The 24,000-nt window shown below is 38.7% G+C and overlaps 1 protein-coding gene across 6 annotated transcripts in view; it reads left to right on the top strand.

The window, feature by feature from the left end:
- The window catches only part of reln (reelin), a 191,536-nt gene that overhangs the window by 14,763 nt on the left and 152,773 nt on the right, over positions 1–24,000 (top strand). For all 6 annotated transcript variants that reach the window (XR_013817130.1, XR_013817131.1, XM_079824663.1 and 3 more), the window contains exon 2: positions 23,866–23,973. Coding sequence is in view for 4 of the 6 variants with exons in the window: in XM_079824663.1 (XP_079680789.1) it covers positions 23,866–23,973 (108 nt within the window). In the remaining 2 variants the exon portion in view is untranslated. The remainder of the gene's footprint in view (positions 1–23,865; positions 23,974–24,000) is intronic.

Genomic DNA, 24,000 nt, shown 5'->3' on the forward strand with positions numbered 1-24,000 from the left:
GAGAGAGAGAGAGAGAGAGAGAGAGAGAGAGAGAGAGAGACAGAGAACAGAGAGAGAGAGAGAGAGAGAGAGAGAGAGAGAGAGAGAGAGAGAGAGACAGAGAACAGAGAACAGAGAGAGAGAGAGAGAGAGAGAGAGAGAGAGAGAGAGAGAGAGAGAGAGAGAGAGAGAGAGAGAGAGAGAGAGAGAGAGAGAGAGAGAGAGAGAGAGAGAGAGAGAGAGAGAGAGAGAGAGAGAGAGAGAGAGAGAGAGAGAGAGAGAGCAATGACTACATTATCCACTAGAGGTCCAGAGGGAAGTTATGCAGAAGTTAAGCTGCCTTTCATCTTTCTTTTATTTGCCCTTTTCCATCTCTTTCTCATGATTGTTCCATGTTGCATTTGTGCTCTAGTATTTGTCCTTCATTTATGTATGGAATTTTTTCAGATTTATGCCAGTTTTGTTGATTTTATTTGCCAGTTTCTATAAAAATGCTCTCTGTTGCAGTCACACACATGTGTGTGTTTGTGTGTGTGTGTGTGTGTGTGTGCGTGTGTGTATGAGACAGAAAGTTCGTTCCACTTTGTGTTTATGCTCTAGGACCAGATCTTGATATAAATGTAGACATTTTCAGATTTATACTGGATTTAGTTGATTTGTTTTTTCAAACAAAGTGAAAAAAAAGCATTTTTTACATTTCCCAATTCATTGCCAAAATCCAAAAAAATGCTCCAGACACCTGTGTATGTGTGTGTGTGGTGTGTGTGTGTTTGTGTGTGTGTGTGTGTGTGTGTGTAGTGAACATGCTTGTTCCATATTGTATTTGTGCTCTAGTATTAGTAGATTCAAGATTCAAGAGTTTTATTTGTCACATACACAGTTATATACACAATATACAACTGGCAGTGAAATGTAAACAGGTCCGCTCCATGGACAGTGCAAATAACAGTTACAAGAAATTAAAATAGAAATAGAATAAAATTAGAATAAAAAGTATTAACATAAGTAGAATTATAAATAAATCAAGTAAAAGATAAAAATAGGAAATAAGATAAATAAAAATATAAAAAATATGTGGATATGATAAGTGAGATAAACTGTAGACTTAAAAATAAGTGGTTAACATAAAATATATATATATGTATATATAAAGAAGTATAATGTGCTAGGTTTATTACAGGTTGTTACGCAGTAACAATAGGAAAGTAAAGTGCAGTGCAATTGCAGTATGTGGATGTTAATGTTTAAACCGTATGTTTATGCGTGTGCGGGGGTGAAGTGAAGTCACGTGACTGAGTTCAGGAGTCTGATGGCCTGGGGGAAGAAACTCCTCCTGAGTCTTTCAGTCTTTGCCATCAGGCTACGGAAGCGCTTACCAGATGGCAGCAGGGTGAAGTGAGAGTTTGCAGGGTGATTAATGTCTCTGATGATTTTAGTAGCTCTACCTCTGCAGCGTTTGGTGAAGATGTCCTGCAGAGACGGGAGAGCTGAGCCTGAGATGCGCTCGGATAAGCGCACCACTCTTTGCAGGGCTTTGCAGTCGTGACTGGTGCTGTTCCCGTACCACGCTGTGATGCACTGAGTCAGGACACTTTCTATCGCCCCTCGATAGAAAGTTTTCAGGATGGCTGGTGAAACCCTGAATTTCCTCAGCTGGCGCAGGTGGTACAGTCTTTGCCTGGCTTTTTTCACCTGTGTCTGGATGTGTGTAGTCCAGGTCAGATCCTCGGAGATGTTCACTCCCAGGTATTTGAAGCTGCTCACTCTCTCTACCGGTGTCCCGCTGATCATGAGAGGGGAGTATGACCGATGCTGTCTCTTCCTGAAGTCCACAATCAGTTCTTTGGTCTTGTTAACATTCAGAGAGAGACAGTTGTCCTGGCACCATGATGTCAGTTGCTCCACTTCGTCCAAGTATGCCGTCTCATTGTTGTTGGAGATGAGACCCAGGACAACAGTATCATCAGCAAACTTGATGATAGAGGTGGAGCTGTGTGTGGACAAACAGTCATGGGTGTAGAGAGAGTAGAGCAGGGGACTCAGCACACAGCCCTGTGGAGCTCCAACACTCAGGGTGATGGAGGTGGAGGTGAACTGGCCTACTCTCACCGCCTGGGGTCTGCCAGTGAGGAAATCTTCAATCCAGAGGCAGAGAGAAGAATTCAGGCCTAGATCCAGGAGTTTGTGTGTTAGCTTAATGGGAACTATGGTGTTAAAGGCTGAGCTATAGTCAATAAATAGCAGCCTGACATAGTTCCCACTTTTGCTGTCGATGTGAGTGAGGCAGGAGTGAAGGACGTGAGAAATGGCATCTTCAGTCGATCTATTGGGACGATAGGCAAACTGAAGAGGGTCCAAAGTGTCAGGAATGGAGGAGCAAATGTTGTTTTTAATGAGTCTCTCAAAGACCTTCATGACTAAAGATGTGAGAGCCACTGGACGATAGTCATTTAGGCAAGAGGGTTTACTGATCTTAGGTACAGGGATGATGGAGGATCGTTTGAAGGAGGTGGGGACAACAGATGTAGCAAGGGACTCGTTGAATATGGATGTAAAGAGCCCTGCGAGCTGATCAGCACAGGACCGCAGAACACGACCTGAAATACCATCTGGCCCAGCAGCTTTCCTGACATCCACACGTTTGAGTGCCCTCCGAACTAGTACTTCATTTATGTATGAAAATCTTTCAGATTTATGCCAGTTTTGTTGATTTTATTTGCCAATTTCAATAAAAATACTCTCTGGGGCAGTCACACACATGTGTGTGTTTGTATGTGTGTGTGTACGTGTGTGTGTATGAGATAGAGCCCAGTTTTTTTGTGCATGTTTAGAGAGATTATTTAGGAAAAGTCACAGAGTCTCATGGCCCTGAGATGAAGGGAACACTTTTAAAAATGGAGGAAAAGTCCAGTGGGGTCAGCTGGAGCCCAAGGGCCGATTAAGGGTTAAAAACAAAAGGGCCATTGAACAGCAGCACTTCCTGCAGCCACACCAACACAGAGACGTCTCCATTATCTGACCATTCCACTCCGGATTGATGAGCTGGATTGATTGAGTCTGATGAGCTGAATCAGGTGATTGGGAAGAGTTGGACGATGGGTAGTGCTGAACAAACACTGCCAGAAGAAGAGCCATTTTAAAAGTCACATCAATCTGAATGAATTGGCCAGATCTGATTAAAATCTCCTTATGAATGTAAGGGCTGGTTTATTCCTTTTGTAATCCGATCGAGAGGGCATGTAAACACTTGATCAGATTAAAAACCGAAACTGAGATTACTGCACGTGCAATGACGTAGAAACACGTAATGATGTGCGAAACGAGCTGTTCTTCCTGTCGAATGAAGTGTCATAAACGAGTGTCCCGTCATTCTGAAACTCTTAAAAACAAAAGGGCCATAGAACAGCGCTTCCCAACCCTGTCCCTGCAGCCACACCAACACAGAGACGTCTCCATTATCTGACCCACTCAGCTCAGGTCTGGGAGTCTGATGAGCTGAATCAGGTGATGGATTGGGAAGAGTTGGACGATGGGATGAACAAACACTGCCATAAGAAAAGCCATTTTTGGTTCCTCAAAGAACCTCTCAGTAGCTGTGTTTACACGGACCCTAATAATCCGATCGTAACCGGACTAGTAGCACCATCAGAATAAAAAAGTCACGTGTAACCACATCAATCGGAATGAATTGGCCAGATCTGATTAAAATCTCCTTGGGATTGTAAGGGCTGGTTTATTCCTTTTGTAACCCGATCGAGAGGGCATTTAAACACTTGATCAGAAAGGACTACACATGTGATGTGTGATGTAGATGAAATGATGCAGGAACAGAGTAATGATGTGAGGAACGAGTAAACGAGTCAAAAACGAGTGTCCCGTCATTCTGAAACTCTCCACTCATCATCTGTGAATGGACCAGTCCCACCAGTCCTGCTTTCAGAGCCTCATCCACAGACTGCGGTGCGGAATGTGTTTTTACTGTTTGATAAATATGAACAGCACGGCATCACGCTTCATGTGCTGGTCGTCGCCTAATTAGGACCCAAAATAGAACAATATTAAGTCTGCTTTTTAAAACAAAGAAAAGGAGGATGGTTAGTACCGTATGTTAGTATATTCGTGCAGTGTGCGCATGTCAAAGATTAAATCCGGTCTGAAGCTTGTGACATATAAACTAGAGCTTAGATTGGGCTCAAAAAATCAATCTCGACCCTACCCGTGCATGTTGTGTCCAAGCCTGGCCCGGCCTAATACACTAACTGTAATTATGATTTTTTTTTAAATACGTGGTCGTTCTGACGAGAATGAGCCTGTAATGAGCGCAGCGGACCGGTGTGACGCTCAGCTCAATAATCCGCTCTAGGCCAAAACAACACTCGCTCAAATCACACTCAGACATGACACTTACCTGTACTGTAGCCTACTGTACTTGTTGTAGACATTAAACAATGTATTTTGTTTCATATTTATGTTTAAATATTATAATGTTATTTTTTTATTGAATCTCGGCTATATTGATTATGAAAGTGCAAAGATGCAAGTGGGTCCGAAATGATTTCGAAACAACAACAAAAAATATATATAGGAGAATATAAGGACTGAAGAGATGTGGCGGGAGGGATATCTTATATTATCTTTTATTATATTATCTTCTATTATTATCTTACTATCTAAAATGAACTGATCTATTGAAAGTGGTGACAATGGAAATCATTACATGGGAGAAAAAAAATGGTGGTAATGATGACGGTAATGATAATGTAATAATTAATAAATGGTTACTTTGCTTATGCCTACACACTCACACACACACTCACACCCACCCACACACACCTATACATTTACACATTTATTTCACTTCTGAAATTATGGAATTACTAGATTGTTCGTTACTGCACTATTTTGGTCTGTATGTCTGTCTGTAAAATAAAAAATAAAAATAAAATAAAAAATAAATGATTTTGACCACTTCATTAAGTTTTGTTTTGTAGAAAGCCTTTCTTTAAAGTGAATTTAGTTTTGAATAAATTGTATCTTAATTTTAATCAATGTTTCATCAGCCAATCGTCTGGATTTAATAAATAATAATCAAATAGACTACATCAGACTATAATCGTGACATGAAGGCGCAGGAGCGGCCCGACCCAAGTTCAGGCTCGGGCAGAGAATCTAAACTGTAATATAAACGCCTACATCAACCCCATCACTTTATTTAGCGTTCATGTAAACACTGCGTTCGGATTCATCAATCGGAAGGAATTCATTCAGACTGAAACAAAAAGTGTAAACATAGCTAGTGATTGGTTCTTAGAAGAACCTTTTTTTTCTTAGTGTGAAGAGCATTTTAATAATCTAAACCTGTTTTTTCCAATATAAGGAACATTTTATGTTAACGATTCCTCATGGAACATCAATTCCAAAAAAGAACCTTAGATTTTTTACCCCTTAACTGTCACCCCCTTTTTGAGAATACACATGAAAATGCACCATCCAAACTTAAAGGGCTGCAATTCAAAAATGCTTTGGAATATAGACCAAAGAAAGCAATTCAAAATATGAAAGTATAAAAAAGTTATGGAAGTTATCTACTGTAAATGAAAAATACTGTACGAAATATTTTTTATTTCATATAAAATAAATATTTTTCAAAAAAAAGCAAAGCCATATGTCCTCCCAAGTTGTGTTCCAAATTTGAAGTTGATATCACAAAAATTGAAGTCCCCATGAGATTTTGTTTAGGCGCTGTACCAAAAACAGCCACCGGGTGTCATTCAAATTCCATTGATTGTTTTGTTGACGCATTTTCCTGTGTATTTCTGTTCAAATATCACTTCCATCACAAAACTGTCCCCAAATATGGACCCTTGAGACTCAGACCTTTCCGACGATATGTGTTTTGTCAAGATTGGAAAAGATTTTAATTATAAAGTAGCTAAAATAATTGTTGTAATATGAAACATGACGCCGCCCACTAGGGGAGGAGCCTGCTAGAATAATTTAGAGTACCTTTTCCATGGTAACACAATGTCCGATTTCAAATTGGTTTTCACGGGATGAATTTTGAGTTTGTAAGTTTTCAAATGATACCTAATTTATGATAATTACTCAAATATATGATACGAAAAAAGGCGATCAAAAAAAGAGCAGCAGGCGTCCCACCTGTGGGGTTTTAAGAATGCATGTTTATGATATGCAGGAGTTTAAATGGCCATTTAACGCTTCAGTCTGATCTCATATCTGGGAATCTCCAGCGGGTTTCGGACAGAATTCAGACACTCTTAGAAAATAATGTTCAGTGCGTTCTACAGAACTCTACAGTTCATGAACCCAAGAACAAAGGAGAAATGCATAATGCGTTCATGTTTAACAGGTTATATCATCTTCACAACTAGTGTAGGGGAGCGCGGGGCACAACCTAACGCGGGTTAGTCTTAACACGCATGTTTTAACCCTTTCCACACACGCCAGAATGACCAAACTTACTGTATTTACTAGTTGCCATATCAACATTATTTAGAGGAAAAATAGCGCCAAAATTAAAAATCTCTGGAAGATATTACTGGATGTATTTAGCAAAAGTACATTTCTTACTTAAGTTTAGTTTGTGTTTATTTAAAATAAGACAAATCCGATATTATTTTAATCTTATATCTGTTATTTATCAGTTGAGATGTTCTTTAACAGCAGAAGACACGAGCCGCGGGTTACATCCCAGTTGAGCAGATCGTGTGTGTTGTAACCCTATTAGAAATATGCCCTTATATTCTATACTTTTATGAATTCTTTTGAGAAACCATGAGAAAAGGGTAAATAATAACTTCAGAAATTATTCATTATTATTATGTTTTGAATTATGCTGTATAGCTGTATTTAGCGATGTGTTTGTTGTCAAACTCAAAAATGCTTATATTTTTAATGATTAAAAAATGCCATTATTTTATTTTAAAAAGTGAATAATTGTATTTTGTTGACAAAATATTTTAGTTTGTTTGATTATATCATGTAACATTTTAAGCTGTTATTTGGTCATGTTATAATGTACTCCACCTATGGGGCATGTTGTCACATTTCACTTCCATTCTTTCGGGGTAAATCAAGAAAAAAGTAAACACTGTATTAATGAAACAAAACCACATAACTGTACTAGACATGTTTGCAATTAATGTGGGAAAAAATTAGGGCTGTCAAAAGATTAATCGCATCCAAAAAAAAAGTTTGTGTTTACATAATATATGTGTGTGTACTCTGTTAATTATTATTTATATATAAATACACACACAAGCATGTATATATTTAAGAAATATAGATAAAACATTTGTATTTATATGTTATAGATTATATAAATGTATATACAGTGTGTACATGCAAATATTTCTTAAATGTATACATGAATGTGTGTGTATTTATATATAAATAATAATTAACAGAGTACACACACATATATTATGTAAACACAAACTTTTATTTTGGATGCGATTAATCTTTTGACAGCCCTAGAAAAAATAAATACTCTGAACCCCAAGTGGATTTACACAAACTGAGAAAGTCTAAAAGCGTTGTGTCCCGCTCTCCCCTACTTCAAATGAAATCCGTGAAGTGATGGAAAGGTTGAAGGTTCTCTTCTGAGAGTGTAGAGCGGTTCCTCGCATGGTTTCTCCGTCTCTTCTTCTTCCGTCCATGGCCTCCGCTGGAGGAGCGCTGCTCTGAAACTAAATATAGTCAGACTTGCTGAAATGGAAAGGATGGGCTATTGCAAGCAGGCGAGCGGCGTGCACACGAGGGTCTGATGATCAGTGCACACTGGCAGGCGTTGCTCCTCTGCCATGCTGCGCGCCAGCAGTGAGGTAATGCCCAGTTCTGCCAACTGCTCTGCCCTCAGCCCTGCTCCGCGTCTGCCGCTCCGGCCTCCAGGTGCTCTCCTGACGGAGCTGAACCGGCTCAACCTCCGTCCACACTAGAGGATGGAGACCCGACCCGAGCCCGATGGGAGCCGTTGGTAAGCGACGGGCCGGGCCGGGTTCGGACAGATATTTATAAATAATGTTCGGGTTCGGGTCGGGCTTGGTCACAGCGCAATAAGGCATTGAACATCTGAAATTTAAAACAGCTTATGTAGGTAGCCAATGGGCCTTTTTAACTTGATGTTTTTGTGATTAAAATAAATAAAAAATATTACCTTAACATTCGTCTTCCTGTGCGCGGAAATTTGTTTATGTAGCTGTGACAACGCGCAACCAGCGCGCAACACGTGCATATTGCATATTATTAGGCTACATGTGCAACTTCAGCGCCGCTGCAGGACCATCGAGCAGAGCACAGCCTTAGCCATCCACAGCTGATGCAAGCCTTTTTCTGCATAATAACCTGGATTAGCCTAAACTTTGATGGACGGATTATGTAAATAAATCCCATGTTGCAGTTTAGAAGCCATACAGTTTTCAAGAAAAATGGTAAGAGTGATTTTCACTTCAATAAGCTGCATTTGTGTTACGTTGATGTTTTGTTCTGTTAGCTGGGCCATTTTGGTAGACCTTTGTTCATTTAATTTTGGTTTCACAATTGGCTATTTGATTTGGCCCCGTGTTAACGTGTGTATTTGTTTCCCCGTGCGCGCGCTGATGCGCTGATCTGTAATCATTTCAGAATGCCTTCCTACAGCTGCTTAATAAAAGCGGGCTTTCCACACGAACAAACGTACATGTGTCATTAGTATGAGAAAAAAAATAGTGTAATGTCTGAAGAATGACAGACAAGGGAGGTTTCCGAACTTTTAATCAGAACGAAGATGAACACACTCTCACTCAAGCGCACCCGTCTTCAGGATGTGTTTCCGCCCCTCTGAACTCCCTTTGTTAACCCAATCACTGCCGGTGCAAAACAACACAGCAATTTCACAACAATGAAGAGTCTGTGCGCTACATTCAGGCTCGGGTCGGGCTCGGGTCAGGCTCGGACATTAATATCGTAATGCCTGTTGGGCTCGGGTCGGGCTCGGGTCAGGCTCGGACATTAATATCGTAATGCCTGTTGGGCTCGGGTCGGGCTCGGGTCAGGCTCGGACATTAATATCGTAATGCCTGTTGGGCTCGGGTCGGGCTCGGGTCGGGTTCGGACATTAATATCGTAATGCCTGTCGGGCTCGGGTCGGGTTCGGTTACTACTCTGTCGGACGCGGGTCGGGCTCGGACAGAAAAATGTGGCCCGATCCGCACTCTAGTCCCCACACAGCCTCTTCTGTTTGTTATTGGATGTCCGGGGACGCTCTCCAGACCCAGGGCCTATCAATACTTGAGCAGCAGCGGGCGGAGAGCGGCCGTAATGAGGCGTAGCTCATCGCTCCATCTATATTGCATGACGTGCAGAGCCTGGCTGGACGGGATCACACCGGAGGAAAATGGCAGGCACGTTTCAGTTCATTTACTATGTTCCGCATCTCTCTCTCCCAACGGCACGTCGAGTCTCTCTCTGCTAAAGACAGTCAAATATTGCTCATCGTGAGTGTGTGAGTGTGTGAGTGTGTGGAGTGAATGCTAAGAGTTCTCATCAAAGCGCACACAAACCCCCGCAGGTGAATGCGTCTGTTTTTATGAGTTACTCTTACCAGGTTCTCCTCTTTTCTCCTCCCTTCCCCCAGATGGATTTCTGAATTATTTACGTCTTTCATTTTCATCGATCACTCTTTTTCCACGGGCCTCTCCAGACGTCCCTCCATCCCTGTTTTCTCCCTCCTCCTCCTCCTCCTCCTCCACCGCGCTGTTTGTTGCTCATAATAACCTCTTGGCCCGATGGCTGGCTCTGACTCCCACCGCTTCAAACGCTTCTCCGGCTTGAAACGAACGCTGCTCCGCTCTTGAGGGACGGAGGCTTTGAGCCTCGGGGATCTGGTGAGGAGAGCGAACGCTGCTCGGGTTTGTCAACGCGCCGCTGCCTTCTCTTCAATAGTTGCCGATTCGGCCTGTATTGATTCCCTGGTTAATTGCTCACTCTATTTGCATAAATCTTTTCCATCTTTTAAGCTCCACAAAGGATAAACATACGACTATGTGCGCTATGCCTATGAAGTGTTTAAATGCTTGTGCTGTACACGGAGTTGCACTTCTCCAGAAGGCCAGGAAAGGAATAATGTAGTTAAAAACAAAAAATGGAAAGTGAGAGGACTAGATATTACACTGGCAGTAAGAGGATGAATTATTGAAGCTGGCGTGGAGAGAGGCAGGAACGAGGGATATGTTTTTAATCCAGAGTGTATCCACGTCTAGACAAACTACACACACACACACCCTTAAGCACTCATAAAGAAAGCGTCTCTAGTACGGTCATTTGTTTTATAAAATAATAATCATGCCTGAACTAATATTATTAATAATAATGCTGATTTTCTTCCGCGATGTGTGTGTCTTACGGTTGGTTGAACGAGCCGCAGGCGTTCAGATCTGCTGTGGGCTTGTGGATTTGCACCACATTTCTCAACCATCGCCAGCTTAAGCACTCCATCACTGAACCAAGAGGCTTTTACTGCACAATCTCCATCTTCAACCTTATCATGAGCTCCAACATTCAACACTAACACGTCTTTTGTTCACGTTGCTCAAACACACATATAAATAAAAACACTTACTTATGGAAGCCCTGAAAAATTCGAGAATAAAGTTGAAATATTTCGAGATTAAAGTCAAAATTACATTGACGTAACACACACTCTACAGCGCTGCAGCCGCTGGTGTATTTGAACAGGGGGCTGAACACTTTCAGCATCCATCAGGTGGCCTAAATATCACTAAACAAGAGATAAAACTCAAATATAAAACGTAGTGTTCAGGACTTTATTCTCAAAATATTTCGACTCTAATCTCTAAATATTTCGACTTTAATCTCAAAATATTTCTACTTTAATCTCAAAATATTTCGACTTAATCTAAAATTATTTTGACTTTATTCTTGAAATATTTCGACTTTAATCTCAAAATATTTTGACTTTATTCTTGAAATATTTCAACTTTAATCTCAAAATATTTCGACTTTATTCTTTAAATATTTTGACTTTAATCTCAAAATATTTCGACTTTAATCTCAAAATATTTCAACTTTATTCTCAAAATATTTCGACTTTATTCTTGAAATATTTCAACTTTATTCTTGAAATATTTCGACTTTATTCTCAAAATATTTTGGCTTTATTCCTGAAATATTTAGACTTTATTCTCAAAATATTTAGACTTTAATCTTGAAATATTTCAACTTTAATCTCAAAATATTTCGACTTTATTCTCAAAATATTTCAACTTTAATCTCAAAATATTTCGACTTTATTCTCAAAATATTTCGACTTTATTCTTGAAATATTTCGACTTTATTCTCAAAATATTTTGGCTTTATTATTGAAATAATTAGGATTTATTCTTGAAATATTTAGACTTTATTCTCAAAATATTTTGACTTTATTATTGAAATATTTCAACTTTAATCTTGAAATGTTTCGATTTTATTCTTGAAATATTTCAACTTTAATCTCAAAATATTTTGACTTTAATCTTGAAATATTTCAACTTTAATCTCAAAATATTTCGACTTTATTCTCAAAATATTTCAACTTTAATCTCAAAATATTTTGACTTTATTCTCAAAATATTTCGACTTTATTCTTAAAATATATTTGGACTTTATTCTCAAAATATTTTGGCTTTATTATTGGAATATTTCGACTTTAATCTTGAAATGTTTCGACTTTATTCTTAAAATATTCCGACTCTATTCTTGAAATTTTTCGACTTTAATCTCAAAATATTTCGACTTTATCCTTGAAATATTTCGACTTTATTCTTGAAATATTTCGACTTTATTCTCAAAATATTTCGATGTTAATCTCGGAATTCTCTATTTTTTTTTTACTTTGCGGTTCAGGGCTTCCGTACTTACTCTCCCAATTTAAGAATAAAAAAATGCGTTTGATATTTAAGCACTGGAGCTGGACGTGAACATGAGAACTGCGTCGGCGGACACTCGCAGAACACACTCGCAGAACACACCAGCAGAACACACTCGCAGAACACACTCGCAGAACACACTCGCAGAACACACCAGCAGAACACACTCGCAGAACACACTCGCAGAACACACTCGCGTCGGGTCGGCGTCTCATTGGTCGGGTGTGTGAGAGCAAACCCGTGGCGGGGAGAGGGTTAAGAAGCGTTTCTCACAGTGTTCAGTGACATCTTCACATGGCTCATGCTGTTTGCCAGCAGCCGTTGTGCTGTGAGGTGTTGCGTTCCTTCGCCCCCGCCGCCGCCTGGACTCACATCTGCTCTCTCTGAGCCCTCTCCGATCATTATGGGATATTTTCAATGCAGCGTCCCTGGACACATCTGTGCTGATCACTACAGACAATGCTCTCGTCCCTCAGTCCGTACACAGCCATGAGAAACACACGTAGAGTAAATCATCCACTGTGTGTGTGTGAGCGATTATTACACATCCATCTGTGTGTGTGTAGGAGGGTCGATGATGGGGAATGGTGGACTTTTTTAGAGCCGATGTCGATTCATCTTCATTTGATGCTCTTTGTGTTGATCTGTGAGCATTAGTGAGCATGATCGGTGGCATATCGCATAAACACATTAATGAGACGTGCTTTCTCTCATTCATCGCTATTCTTCCTCTATTTTCTCTATTCTCCTGTTGAACTACATACTTTAGAAGATTTTTCATCGTTTTGGTTCGATGAAAGTCGGCGCTTCTCTCTTTGACTGATTTTTTCAGCCCATTGGTGATTTGGTGGAGCAGCCTCAAGCCCAAATGTTTCATTGTTTGAATACAGCATCATTTTGTCTGTGTTTTGTCGTTTTGAGTTCGTCCAACTTTCTTCCCATGTGCAGTCAAAGCAGACCCGATCCAGACACAGAGATGATGTTTCTCTACGGTTCAGAGCAAAATAAAGTCAACTGTGACTATTAAAAACTCTTCATACAGTGAACAGAGGTGGACAAAGCACACAACTTCATGACTTGAGTAAAAGTAAAAGTACTACTGGTCAAATATTACTCCGTTACAAGTGAAAGTTCTAAAAACAGATTTTTACTTAAGTAAAAGTACAGAAGTACTTGCTTTTAAAAGTACTTAAGTATCAAAAGTAAATTTCCTTTTTTATGTCAATGCATTATTTTATTATTGTTGCATTGTTGTTTAAATGCACATTATGCCATCATGGTGGTTTAAGTCAGTGATGCTCCATCCGACATGCTAGCATACGACTACCTTAAACTCATTGCAATACTTGTATAAAGGTTACAAAGCTCTTTACAAACCTGGTGTCACTTTAAGGCTAAATGCACGGATCCAATACACTGATACACATCTGATGTTCTCCCAACTGTTTACTCTTCTCTTTCTCCCAGACATTTACATTTTTTAACATTTTATGAGACATGCATCAATTGTATGCCAACTAAACTAATCTTTAATCTTTTGAGGAAAACGAAACACACTTTCTAAGTATGGCCATGGGTGCACACACTGCGCAGAGGAAGCACCTTCTTCCATTTTGCTATAAACTGATCAGTGTTAAAAAAATGTTGGGAAACTTCACATGACCCTACAAGAGTGATTACTGAAAAACCTTTTAAAAAATATAAAAATCATCCATTGACTTTGAAAGCTGCAACAGAAACGACTTTCAACTTTGAGGACCTTGATAGAAATGTAGTGGAGTAAAAAGTACGATATTTGTCTTTCAAATGTAGTGAAGTTAAAGTAATACGTTTCCAGAAAAAATAATACTTAAGTAAAGTACAGATACTCAAAAAGTGTCCTTAAGTACAGCACTCAAGTAAAAGTACTTAGTTACTGTCCACCTCTGACAGTGAAACGGATGAAAATGATTCCCACACTTTGAGCTGAGCATGTTCTGCTGAAGGGTTTGTTCTTTAATTACTAATGTGACCTTTGACCCCACAGACGGAACTAAATGAAGCATTGCTTGCTCATTGGTTGGTATTATCTGTGGCACGTTCAAGCTCAAACCGGTGCGCAGCGTTTTGCTACGGTTTCCGGTTGAACGTCATGTTTCTTGGAAACGGTGTGCAACGGTTTGAGATGTGTTTTCTCGTGTTTGGTGGGTGTGTCAGTGATGTCAGACCAATCAGCAGCAACGTGTATAAAGCATGCAGTGTTAAAGAGACAGCGCACACAATGGGTCCAAGCCGTTTACAGATGTGTGCGCTGCAGCGCGGCATACGCAACCATTGCAGATATTAGAAGACGTGATTGTCGTAAGAGGTTTATAGTGAAAATATAGATATCAGCATGATGATGTAGATGTTTATATTTTTAGCTTCATTGCAAGGCAAGTTTATTTAAATGCCACATTTCATACACAACGGTAATGAAGTGCTTTACATAAACATGAGAAAGAAAATACAAGGTATTAACCCTTAAATGCAGGACTGTTTCGCCAAACATTCTTACATATTGGGTCTTTAGCGACTCGGACCTATATCTAACATGGATGGATCTATACCTGTCGCGATAATATATAAAACTCCTGACATTAGAGCAACAATTACAGAAGAATAAAATAAAACATATTTTGTTCCCTTTTGGAGCTTGGAAGGGTTCAGTTTGAGCAGATGTTTTACACCATCACCACTGTCCTCTCAGAGCTCATTTCCCAGGACATTCTGCATCTGGATCATATTCGCCATCTCACGCATATTCTCAAAACTCATTTTCAACGTCTTGAAAATCAATATTTTGCTCACTGACAGCTTCTTCACCAGATCCATCATCAGTGACAGTGACAGTAATATCTGAATGTGTTCAGTTCTTGTTCTGCAGTAAATCTGAGCCATTTCAAGTTTTGCAGATTATAATTATAATTGTTTGGTTTTCAGTCTGCAGTAAGTCTGAGTGAAAGTCATCATTGTGTATCGGACATCGCCACCTTGTGGAATAAAGGTGAACTGCACTTATTCCATCATTATAGATTAATTTATTATTGTACAGGGAAAAAAATACGTACAATCTTACACACCTCGGGTCGTTAGCGACCCTATACAATTTTGACAAATAACTAGTGGAAAAACAGGCATTCAATTATATATATATATATATATATATATATATATATATATATATATATATATATATATATATATATATATATATATATATATATATATATATATATATTTTCTTGTTATATTGTTTAAAATGGATTGATTGAGGAATACCAAGAAGGTTGATGTCTAACTTTAACAAATGAATGAGGAGGAGGAGAGTGAATGACGTCTCGAGGTCGCTAAAGACCCAAGGTATGCATTTAAGGGTTGAAAAAGTAAGAACTAGAAATAAAATGATTTCAAGTCAAGTCAAGTCAACTTTATTTATATAGCGCTTTTAACAATGTAGATTGTTTCAAAGCAGCTTTACAGTGTTAAACAGGAAAATAATGCAGCATGATTTTATTCAGCCATTCTGGAAAAAACGCTGATGTCATCAGTTCATTTCAATTATCATACAGTGACAGTGTGGGCTTTAGATCAATAATTAGATCAGTAATTTAGTTTATATGGTTAATTTAGTTTATTAATTTATTTCGATGTTTAGTTGAAAAATTGAGTGTCCCCAACTGAGCACGCCAAGCCAGAGGCAACAGTGGCAAGGAAACCAAAACCCCATTAGGTGACCTAATGGAGAAAAATAAACCTTGGAGAAACCAGGCTCAGTCGGGGGGGCAGTTCTCCTCTGGCCAATTAACAAACAGCGTATTATTATTATTATTATTATTCTGGCAGCTTTACAGGTCAGAGGTCATAATAGATCGGAATATTCGAGGGACCGGGGGCAACATGCTGGAGACGGGTTTATTAGGGGGAGGATAATCACGGTCTCTCAGACACTTCAGGGTCATGTGTTGGTCATGTGTTGGTCTTGTGTTGGTCATGTGTTGGTCATGTGTTGGTCATGTGTTGGTCATGTGTTGGTCATGTGTTGGTCATGTGTTGGTCATGTGTTGGTCATGTGTTGGGCATGTGTGGTCTTGTGTTGGTCATGTGTTGGTCATGTGTTGGTCTTGTGTTGGTCATGTGTTGGTCATGTGTTGGTCATGTGTTGGTCATGTGTTGGTCATGTGTTGGTCATGTGTGGTCTTGTGTTGGTCATGTGTTGGGCATGTGTTGGTCATGTGTTGGTCATGTGTTGGTCTTGTGTTGGTCTTGTGTTGGTCATGTGTTGGTCATGTGTTGGTCATGTGTTGGTCTTGTGTTGGTCATGTGTTGGTCTTGTGTTGGTCTTGTGTTGGTCATGTGTTGGTCATGTGTTGGTCATGTGTTGGTCATGTGTTGGTCATGTGTTGGTCATGTGTCTTGTGTTGGTCATGTGTTGGTCATGTCTTGGTCATGTGTTGGTCATGTGTTGGTCTTGTGTTGGTCATGTGTTGGTCATGTGTTGGTCATGTGTTGGTCATGTGTTGGTCATGTGTTGGTCATGTGTTGGTCTTGTGTTGGTCTTGTGTTGGTCATGTGTTGGTCATGTGTTGGTCATGTGTTGGTCATGTGTTGGTCATGTGTTGGTCTTGTGTTGGTCTTGTGTTGGTCATGTGTTGGTCATGTGTTGGTCATGTGTTGGTCATGTGTTGGTCATGTGTTGGTCCTGCGTTGGTCTTCTCTGGGCGCAGGTCCAGCATCTGATCTGGATACGGCCCGGATCCGGCTGACTGCAGTAAACCTCGGGATAAAACAGAGAGACTATCATTAGTGTAGATGCCGTTCTTCTGATGATGTAACGAGTACATCAGGTGTTATGGGAAGTGTTCCCGGTTCCGGCTGACCTAGTTAATGCAGCCTAACAATCATTTCATTGAAAAAGTGTTTTATGTGTATGCCACAGTGAAGAGGTGTGTTTTTAGTCTAGATTTAAACTGACAGAGTGTGTCTGCTTCCCGAACAATGTTAGGAAGAGTTCCAGAGTTTAGGAGCTAAATAGGAAAAGGATCGAGCGCCTGCAGTTGATTTGGATATTCTCGGTATGATCAACTGGCCAGAGTTTAGAGACCGCAGTCGACGTGATGGAGGATAATGTGTTAAGAGCTTGTTCAAGTACTGGAGATAAACCATTTAGTGCTTTGTAAGTAATAAGCCAGATTTTAAAATGTATGTGATGTTTAATAGGCAGCCAGTGCAGTGTTGACAGAAGCGGCTGATATGGTCACACTTCCTGGTTCTAGTAAGAACTGGAGCTGCTGCGTTTTGGACCAGCTGGTCCAATTTCAATTAGAATTGATAACCAGGAGATAAAAAAGTGAATTAAATGTGATGGGGATGTTGTCTTTTATTCTGACGGCAAGGGCAGTGATTGCATCGAGTATTAAACACGTCTGTATATTGATTTCATCAGGCTCCGAAAATCCCTCAAATAGAACTCAAAGAATGTCCTTCTCAGCTGCCATAGTTCATCAGAACAGGGTGTTCAGCGCAGCACTGCTTCCGTTTAAAACACACTTGGCCACGTTTTGTCGGGTCCTGATTGTGTTCTTAACTCTAACAGCTGATTGGTTGATTGTGATCAATTACATCCCTTTCTATCAAAGTGATCTGACATCATCAAGATGAGTTTGTTCGGTTTAACTCTGATTCCGTGTCTTATTTTATTACCTTTTTCTAAACTCTAGTGAATAATCTGTGATGATGTGAGAACTGTTGTCGGTGTGTGAGTAAATGTGGGTTTGACTGCACTAAAAACATTATTTTCTGATGCTGTTCACTTAATTTAAGCAGTTCATCTTGATTTAACACCGATATATAAGGTTTCTGGTTCAAATGTAATTGATTCATGTTAAACTGATTTAAAACCGTTACTCTTTGACAAAACTTGATGTTTTCGTCTTGAAATAACATGTTTAAATGTAGTAATCCAATCAAACAAGACTTCCACTTCCCATCATGCTTTGCAAAGGGGCTGAATTCGGAGAGTACTGCGTCCCAATTCGCATACTATCCGTACTAAATAGTATTCGAAAAAAGAATTAGTATGTCCCAAATCGTAGTATGTTGAAAAGAGTATTCCAAAGATTCCCGGATGGTCTACTATTTCCGGTCAGAATTCGAAGTGCAGATCGATGCGCACTCTAACGGCTGATATTGCCCACAACCCATTGCGAGATGGACGAGGATTCGATTAGAACTACAAACGCGGATAAAAAGTGTTAAAGAACTACAAACATGACGGTTACGCGAGTCTGACGGTTAAGTGGAGAGGATTAGATAAAGGGGTTTGAGTGAGCAATTATCAGTATTTAACCTGACGAAAAGATATTTATTCAATGTTAGTAACATTATATTTCACCTGCAGCAACATTGAGAACGTTTGTAATGATACGTTTGGCCATTAACTTTGCAAACACATGAGGGGAGTCTCTGCATTAAAGACCCACGAATGGCAGATCAACGTGAGGCTACGTTTCTCTCCGATGCGGTAGGAAATTAAATTGAATGTGGAGGATTTGAACTGTGACGATGATTGACAGGGCAGTTTAAACGGTGACGGGTCGCACGTAAATAAGCAACAGAGTCCGTTAAAGATGACGAAGTAGTATGTCCCAAAGCTTGCATACTCTTCTGCTACACACTCAAAAGAATGTACTTTTTCTTCACAAAAACAGTACATACTTTTAGGACGTAGTATAAGTAGGCGAATTGGGACGCAGCATAAATGTTTAAATCAAGTGTTATTTGATGTGTTTTTAACAAGATGAGAGAATGGAGAGACTTTTCACTGCTTAAGGTTTTGTTAGGTTGGTGTTTAAAAGTGTGTGTTATGTTAGTGTTTTGGAGGTTATTGTGGTGAAGTGTAGAGTGTGTGCTTGTGCTGAGGACCTGCTAATAACAATAAAATAATAATAAAAGCTGTTTTAATAATAAAAAAACAACTACTGTGGGATATACATGGATATAACAAAACCATCTTCTGGCTAGCCAATAAGATCTTATAAAAGGTTTTGCAAAAGTTGTAAAAAATTGTATTTCATTAAATAAAAATAATCAATTAACCTGGATTACTTGTTTTGTTTTTTTATATTCATTTTAGAATAATAAAATGTAATAGTTTTGGACAACATTAAGAATGTTAACCTGATATAACTAAATGACATTGAATTAACCTTAAGTAAAAAACGCACATTTACTGAAATAAACCATGTTGATTAAATTCAACATAACCCAATTGCGTGGAACCTGTTTACATAAAAAAATTAAGTAAATCCAACGTATATTTTTTTTAGTGTGTATTCTCTCCTCAAACAAACCTCTGAGATGGAAAACAACAATGGGACACTTTAGATGTTTAAATGCCAAGCTCTTCTTTTCCACCCGGACACTCGCAATTAACATCATACAAATATAATAAAAACTTTCCCTTTAAGTTATGAAAGCATAATTTCTGAAGTTTTGAAATGTTTGAAATGTTTATTCTTGGTTAAATGAATGTTAAGGGAACGTTACATTGTATCATCCTTCAAACATTAAGGGAACGTTACATTGTATCATCCTTCAAACGTTAAGGGAACGTTACATTGTATCATTCGTCAAACGTTAAGGGAACGTTACATTGTATCATTCGTCAAACGTTAAGGGAACGTTACATTGTCTCATTCTTCAAACGTTAAAGGAACGTTACATTGTATCATTCTTCAAACGTTAACAAAACATTACATTGTATCATTCCTCAAACATTAAGGGAACGTTACATTGTATCATTCTTCAAACGTTAAGGGAACGTTACTTTGTATCATTCTTCAAACATTAAGGGAACGTTACTTTGTATCATTCTTCAAACATTAAGGGAACGTTACTTTGTATCATTCTTCAAACATTAAGGGAACGTTACTTTGTATCATTCTTCAAACATTAAGGGAACGTTACATTGTATCATTCTTCAAACATTAAGGGAACGTTACATTGTATCATTCCTCAAACGTTAAGGGAACGTTACATTGTATCATTCTTCAAACATTAAGGGAACGTTACATTGTATCATTCCTCAAACGTTAAGGAAACGTTACATTGTATCGTTCTTCAAACATTAAGGGAACGTTACATTGTATCATTCTTCAAACGTTAAGGGAACGTTACATTGTATCATTCTTCAAACGTTAAGGAAACGTTACATTGTATCATTCCTCAAACATTAAGGGAACGTTACATTGTATCATTCTTCAAACGTTAAGGGAACGTTACTTTGTATCATTCTTCAAACATTAAGGGAACGTTACTTTGTATCATTCTTCAAACATTAAGGGAACGTTACTTTGTATCATTCTTCAAACATTAAGGGAACGTTACTTTGTATCATTCTTCAAACATTAAGGGAACGTTACATTGTATCATTCTTCAAACATTAAGGGAACGTTACATTGTATCATTCTTCAAACGTTAAGGGAACGTTACATTGTATCATTCCTCAAACGTTAAGGAAACGTTACATTGTATCATTCTTCAAACATTAAGGGAATGTTACATTGTATCATTCTTCAAACGTTAAGGGAACGTTACATTGTATCATTCTTCAAACGTTAAGGAAACGTTACATTGTATCATCCCCTCAAACATTAAGGGAACGTTACATTGTATCATTCTTCAAACGTTAAGGAAACGTTGCTTTTGAATGTTCTGAAACAAGTAGTAACAAAATATGTTTGACAAATAGCCAACATTACAGAAATAAAATTATTTTATGAATAATGTTTTTGTGCTATCATTAAAGAGCAGATTTTGAATGAACGTCGTTACTGTATCATAACTTTGACGGAACGTTCCTGTTGACTGTGATTTTATGATTGTGGGGATTGTGATGATTGTGATGATTTTGAGGATTGTGAGGATTGTGAGGATTGTGATGATTGTGAGGATTGTGATGATTGTGAGGATTGTGATGATTGTGATGATTGTGAGGATTGTGATGATTGTGATGATTGTGAGGATTGTGATGATTGTGATGATTGTGATGATTGTGATGATTGTGAGGATTTTGAGGATTGTGAGGATTGTGAGGATTGTGAGGATTGTGATGATTGTGATGATTGTGATGATTGTGAGGATTTTGAGGATTTTGAGGATTGTGATGATTGTGAGGATTGTGATGATTGTGATGATTTTGATGATTTTGAGGATTGTGAGGATTGTGATGATTGTGAGGATTGTGATGATTGTGAGGATTGTGATGATTGTGATGATTGTGAAGATTGTGAGGATTGTGATGATTGTGAGGATTGTGATTGTGAGGATTGTGATGATTTTGATGATTGTGATGATTGTGATGATTGTGAGGATTGTGAGGATTGTGAGAATTGTGATGATTGTGAGGATTGTGATGATTGTGAGGATTGTGATGATTGTGTGAGGATTTTGATGATTGTGAGGATTGTGAGGATTGTGATGATTGTGATGATTGTGAGGATTGTGAGGATTGTGATGATTGTGAGGATTGTGATGATTGTGAGGATTGTGATGATTGTGTGAGGATTTTGATGATTGTGATGATTGTGAGGATTGTGAGGATTGTGATGATTGTGATGATTGTGAGGATTGTGATGATTGTGATGATTGTGATGATTGTGAGGATTGTGATGATTGTGAGGATTGTGATTGTGAGGATTGTGAGGATTGTGAGGATTGTGAGGATTGTGATGATTTTGATTGTGATGATTGTGAGGATTTTGAGGATTGTGAGGATTGTGATGATTGTGATGATTGTGAAGATTGTGAGGATTGTGATTGTGAGGATTGTGATGATTGTGATGATTGTGATGATTGTGAGGATTGTGATGATTGTGATGATTGTGAGGATTGTGATGATTGTGAGGATTGTGATGATTATGAGGATTGTGATGATTTTGAGGATTGTGATTGTGAGGATTGTGATGATTATGAGGATTGTGATGATTGTGAGGATTGTGATTGTGAGGATTGTGATGATTGTGAGGATTGTGATGATTGTGATGATTGTGAGGATTTTGATGATTGTGATGATTGTGATGATTGTGAGGATTTTGATGATTGTGATGATTGTGATAATTGTGATGATTTTGAGGATTGTGAGGATTGTGAGGATTGTGATGATTGTGATTATTGTGCTGATTGTGAGGATTGTGATTGTGAGGATTGTGATGATTGTGATGATTGTGAGGATTGTGATTGTGAGGATTGTGATGATTTTGATGATTGTGAGGATTGTGATTATTGTGAGGATTGTGATGATTGTGATGATTGTGATGATTGTTATGATTGTGAGGATTTTGAGGATTGTGATGATTGTGATGATTGTGAGGATTGTGAAGATTGTGAGGATTGTGATTGTGAGGATTGTGATGATTGTGATGATTGTGATGATTGTGAGGATTGTGATGATTGTGATGATTGTGAGGATTGTGATGATTGTGAGGATTGTGATGATTGTGAGGATTGTGATTGTGAGGATTGTGATGATTATGAGGATTGTGATGATTGTGAGGATTGTGATTGTGAGGATTGTGAGGATTGTGATTGTGAGGATTGTGATGATTGTGATGATTGTGAGGATTGTGATGATTGTGATGATTGTGAGGATTGTGATGATTATGAGGATTGTGATGATTGTGAGGATTGTGATTGTGAGGATTGTGATGATTATGAGGATTGTGATGATTGTGAGGATTGTGATTGTGAGGATTGTGATGATTGTGAGGATTGTGATGATTGTGATGATTGTGAGGATTTTGATGATTGTGATGATTGTGATGATTGTGAGGATTTTGATGATTGTGATGATTGTGATAATTGTGATGATTTTGAGGATTGTGAGGATTGTGAGGATTGTGAGGATTGTGATTATTGTGCTGATTGTGAGGATTGTGATTGTGAGGATTGTGAGGATTGTGATGATTGTGATGATTGTGAGGATTGTGATTGTGAGGATTGTGATGATTTTGATGATTGTGATGATTGTGAGGATTGTGAGGATTGTGATGATTGTGATGATTGTGAGGATTGTGATGATTGTGAGGATTGTGATGATTGTGATGATTGTTGGGATTTTGATGATTGTGATGATTGTGATGACTGTGATGATTGTGATTATTTTGAGGATTGTGATGATTGTGATGACTGTGAGGATTGTGATGATTGTGAGGATTGTGAGGATTGTGAGGATTATGATGATTGTGAGGATTGTGATGATTGTGAGGATTGTGAGTATTGTGAGGATTGTGATGATTGTGATGATTTTGAGGATTGTGATGATTGTGATGACTGTGAGGATTGTGATGATTGTGATGATTGTGATGATTGTGAGGATTGTGATGATTGTGATGATTGTGATGATTGTGAGGATTGTGAGGATTGTGATGATTGTGAGGATTGTGATGATTGTGATGATTATGAGGATTGTGAAGATTGTGATGAAGTGTTTGTGATGATTGTGAGGATTGTGAGGATTGTGAGGATTGTGATGATTGTGATGATTGTGAGGATTGTGATTATTGTGAGGATTGTGAGGATTGTGAGGATTGTGATGATTGTGATTATTTTGAGGATTGTGATGATTGTGATGATTTTGAGGATTGTGAGGATTGTGATGATTGTGAAGATTGTGATGATTGTGATTATTTTGAGGATTGTGATGATTGTGATGATTGTGATGATTGTGATGATTGTGATTATTTTGAGGATTGTGATGATTGTGATGATTTTGAGGATTGTGAGGATTGTGAGGATTGTGATGATTGTGAAGATTGCGATGATTGTGATGATTTTGAGGATTGTGAGGTTTCTGATGATTGTGATGATTGTGATGATCTGATGAAGTGTTTGTGGTCAGATCTCTAACACGTGTCTCTCCTCTTATGTGTGTGTGTGTGTGTAGTGACGATATCCACCAGCACGTACTTCGATGGCCTTCTGGTCACGGGTCTCTACACCTCCACCAGTGTCCAGTCGTCTCCCATCCCTGCGTCTCCAGCCTTCGGCTTCGGTAAGTCTTCAGTCACTAACAGAGAAG

This window comes from Gobio gobio (assembly GCF_949357685.1).
Source record: "Gobio gobio genome assembly, chromosome: 9".
NCBI lineage: Eukaryota > Metazoa > Chordata > Actinopteri > Cypriniformes > Gobionidae > Gobio > Gobio gobio.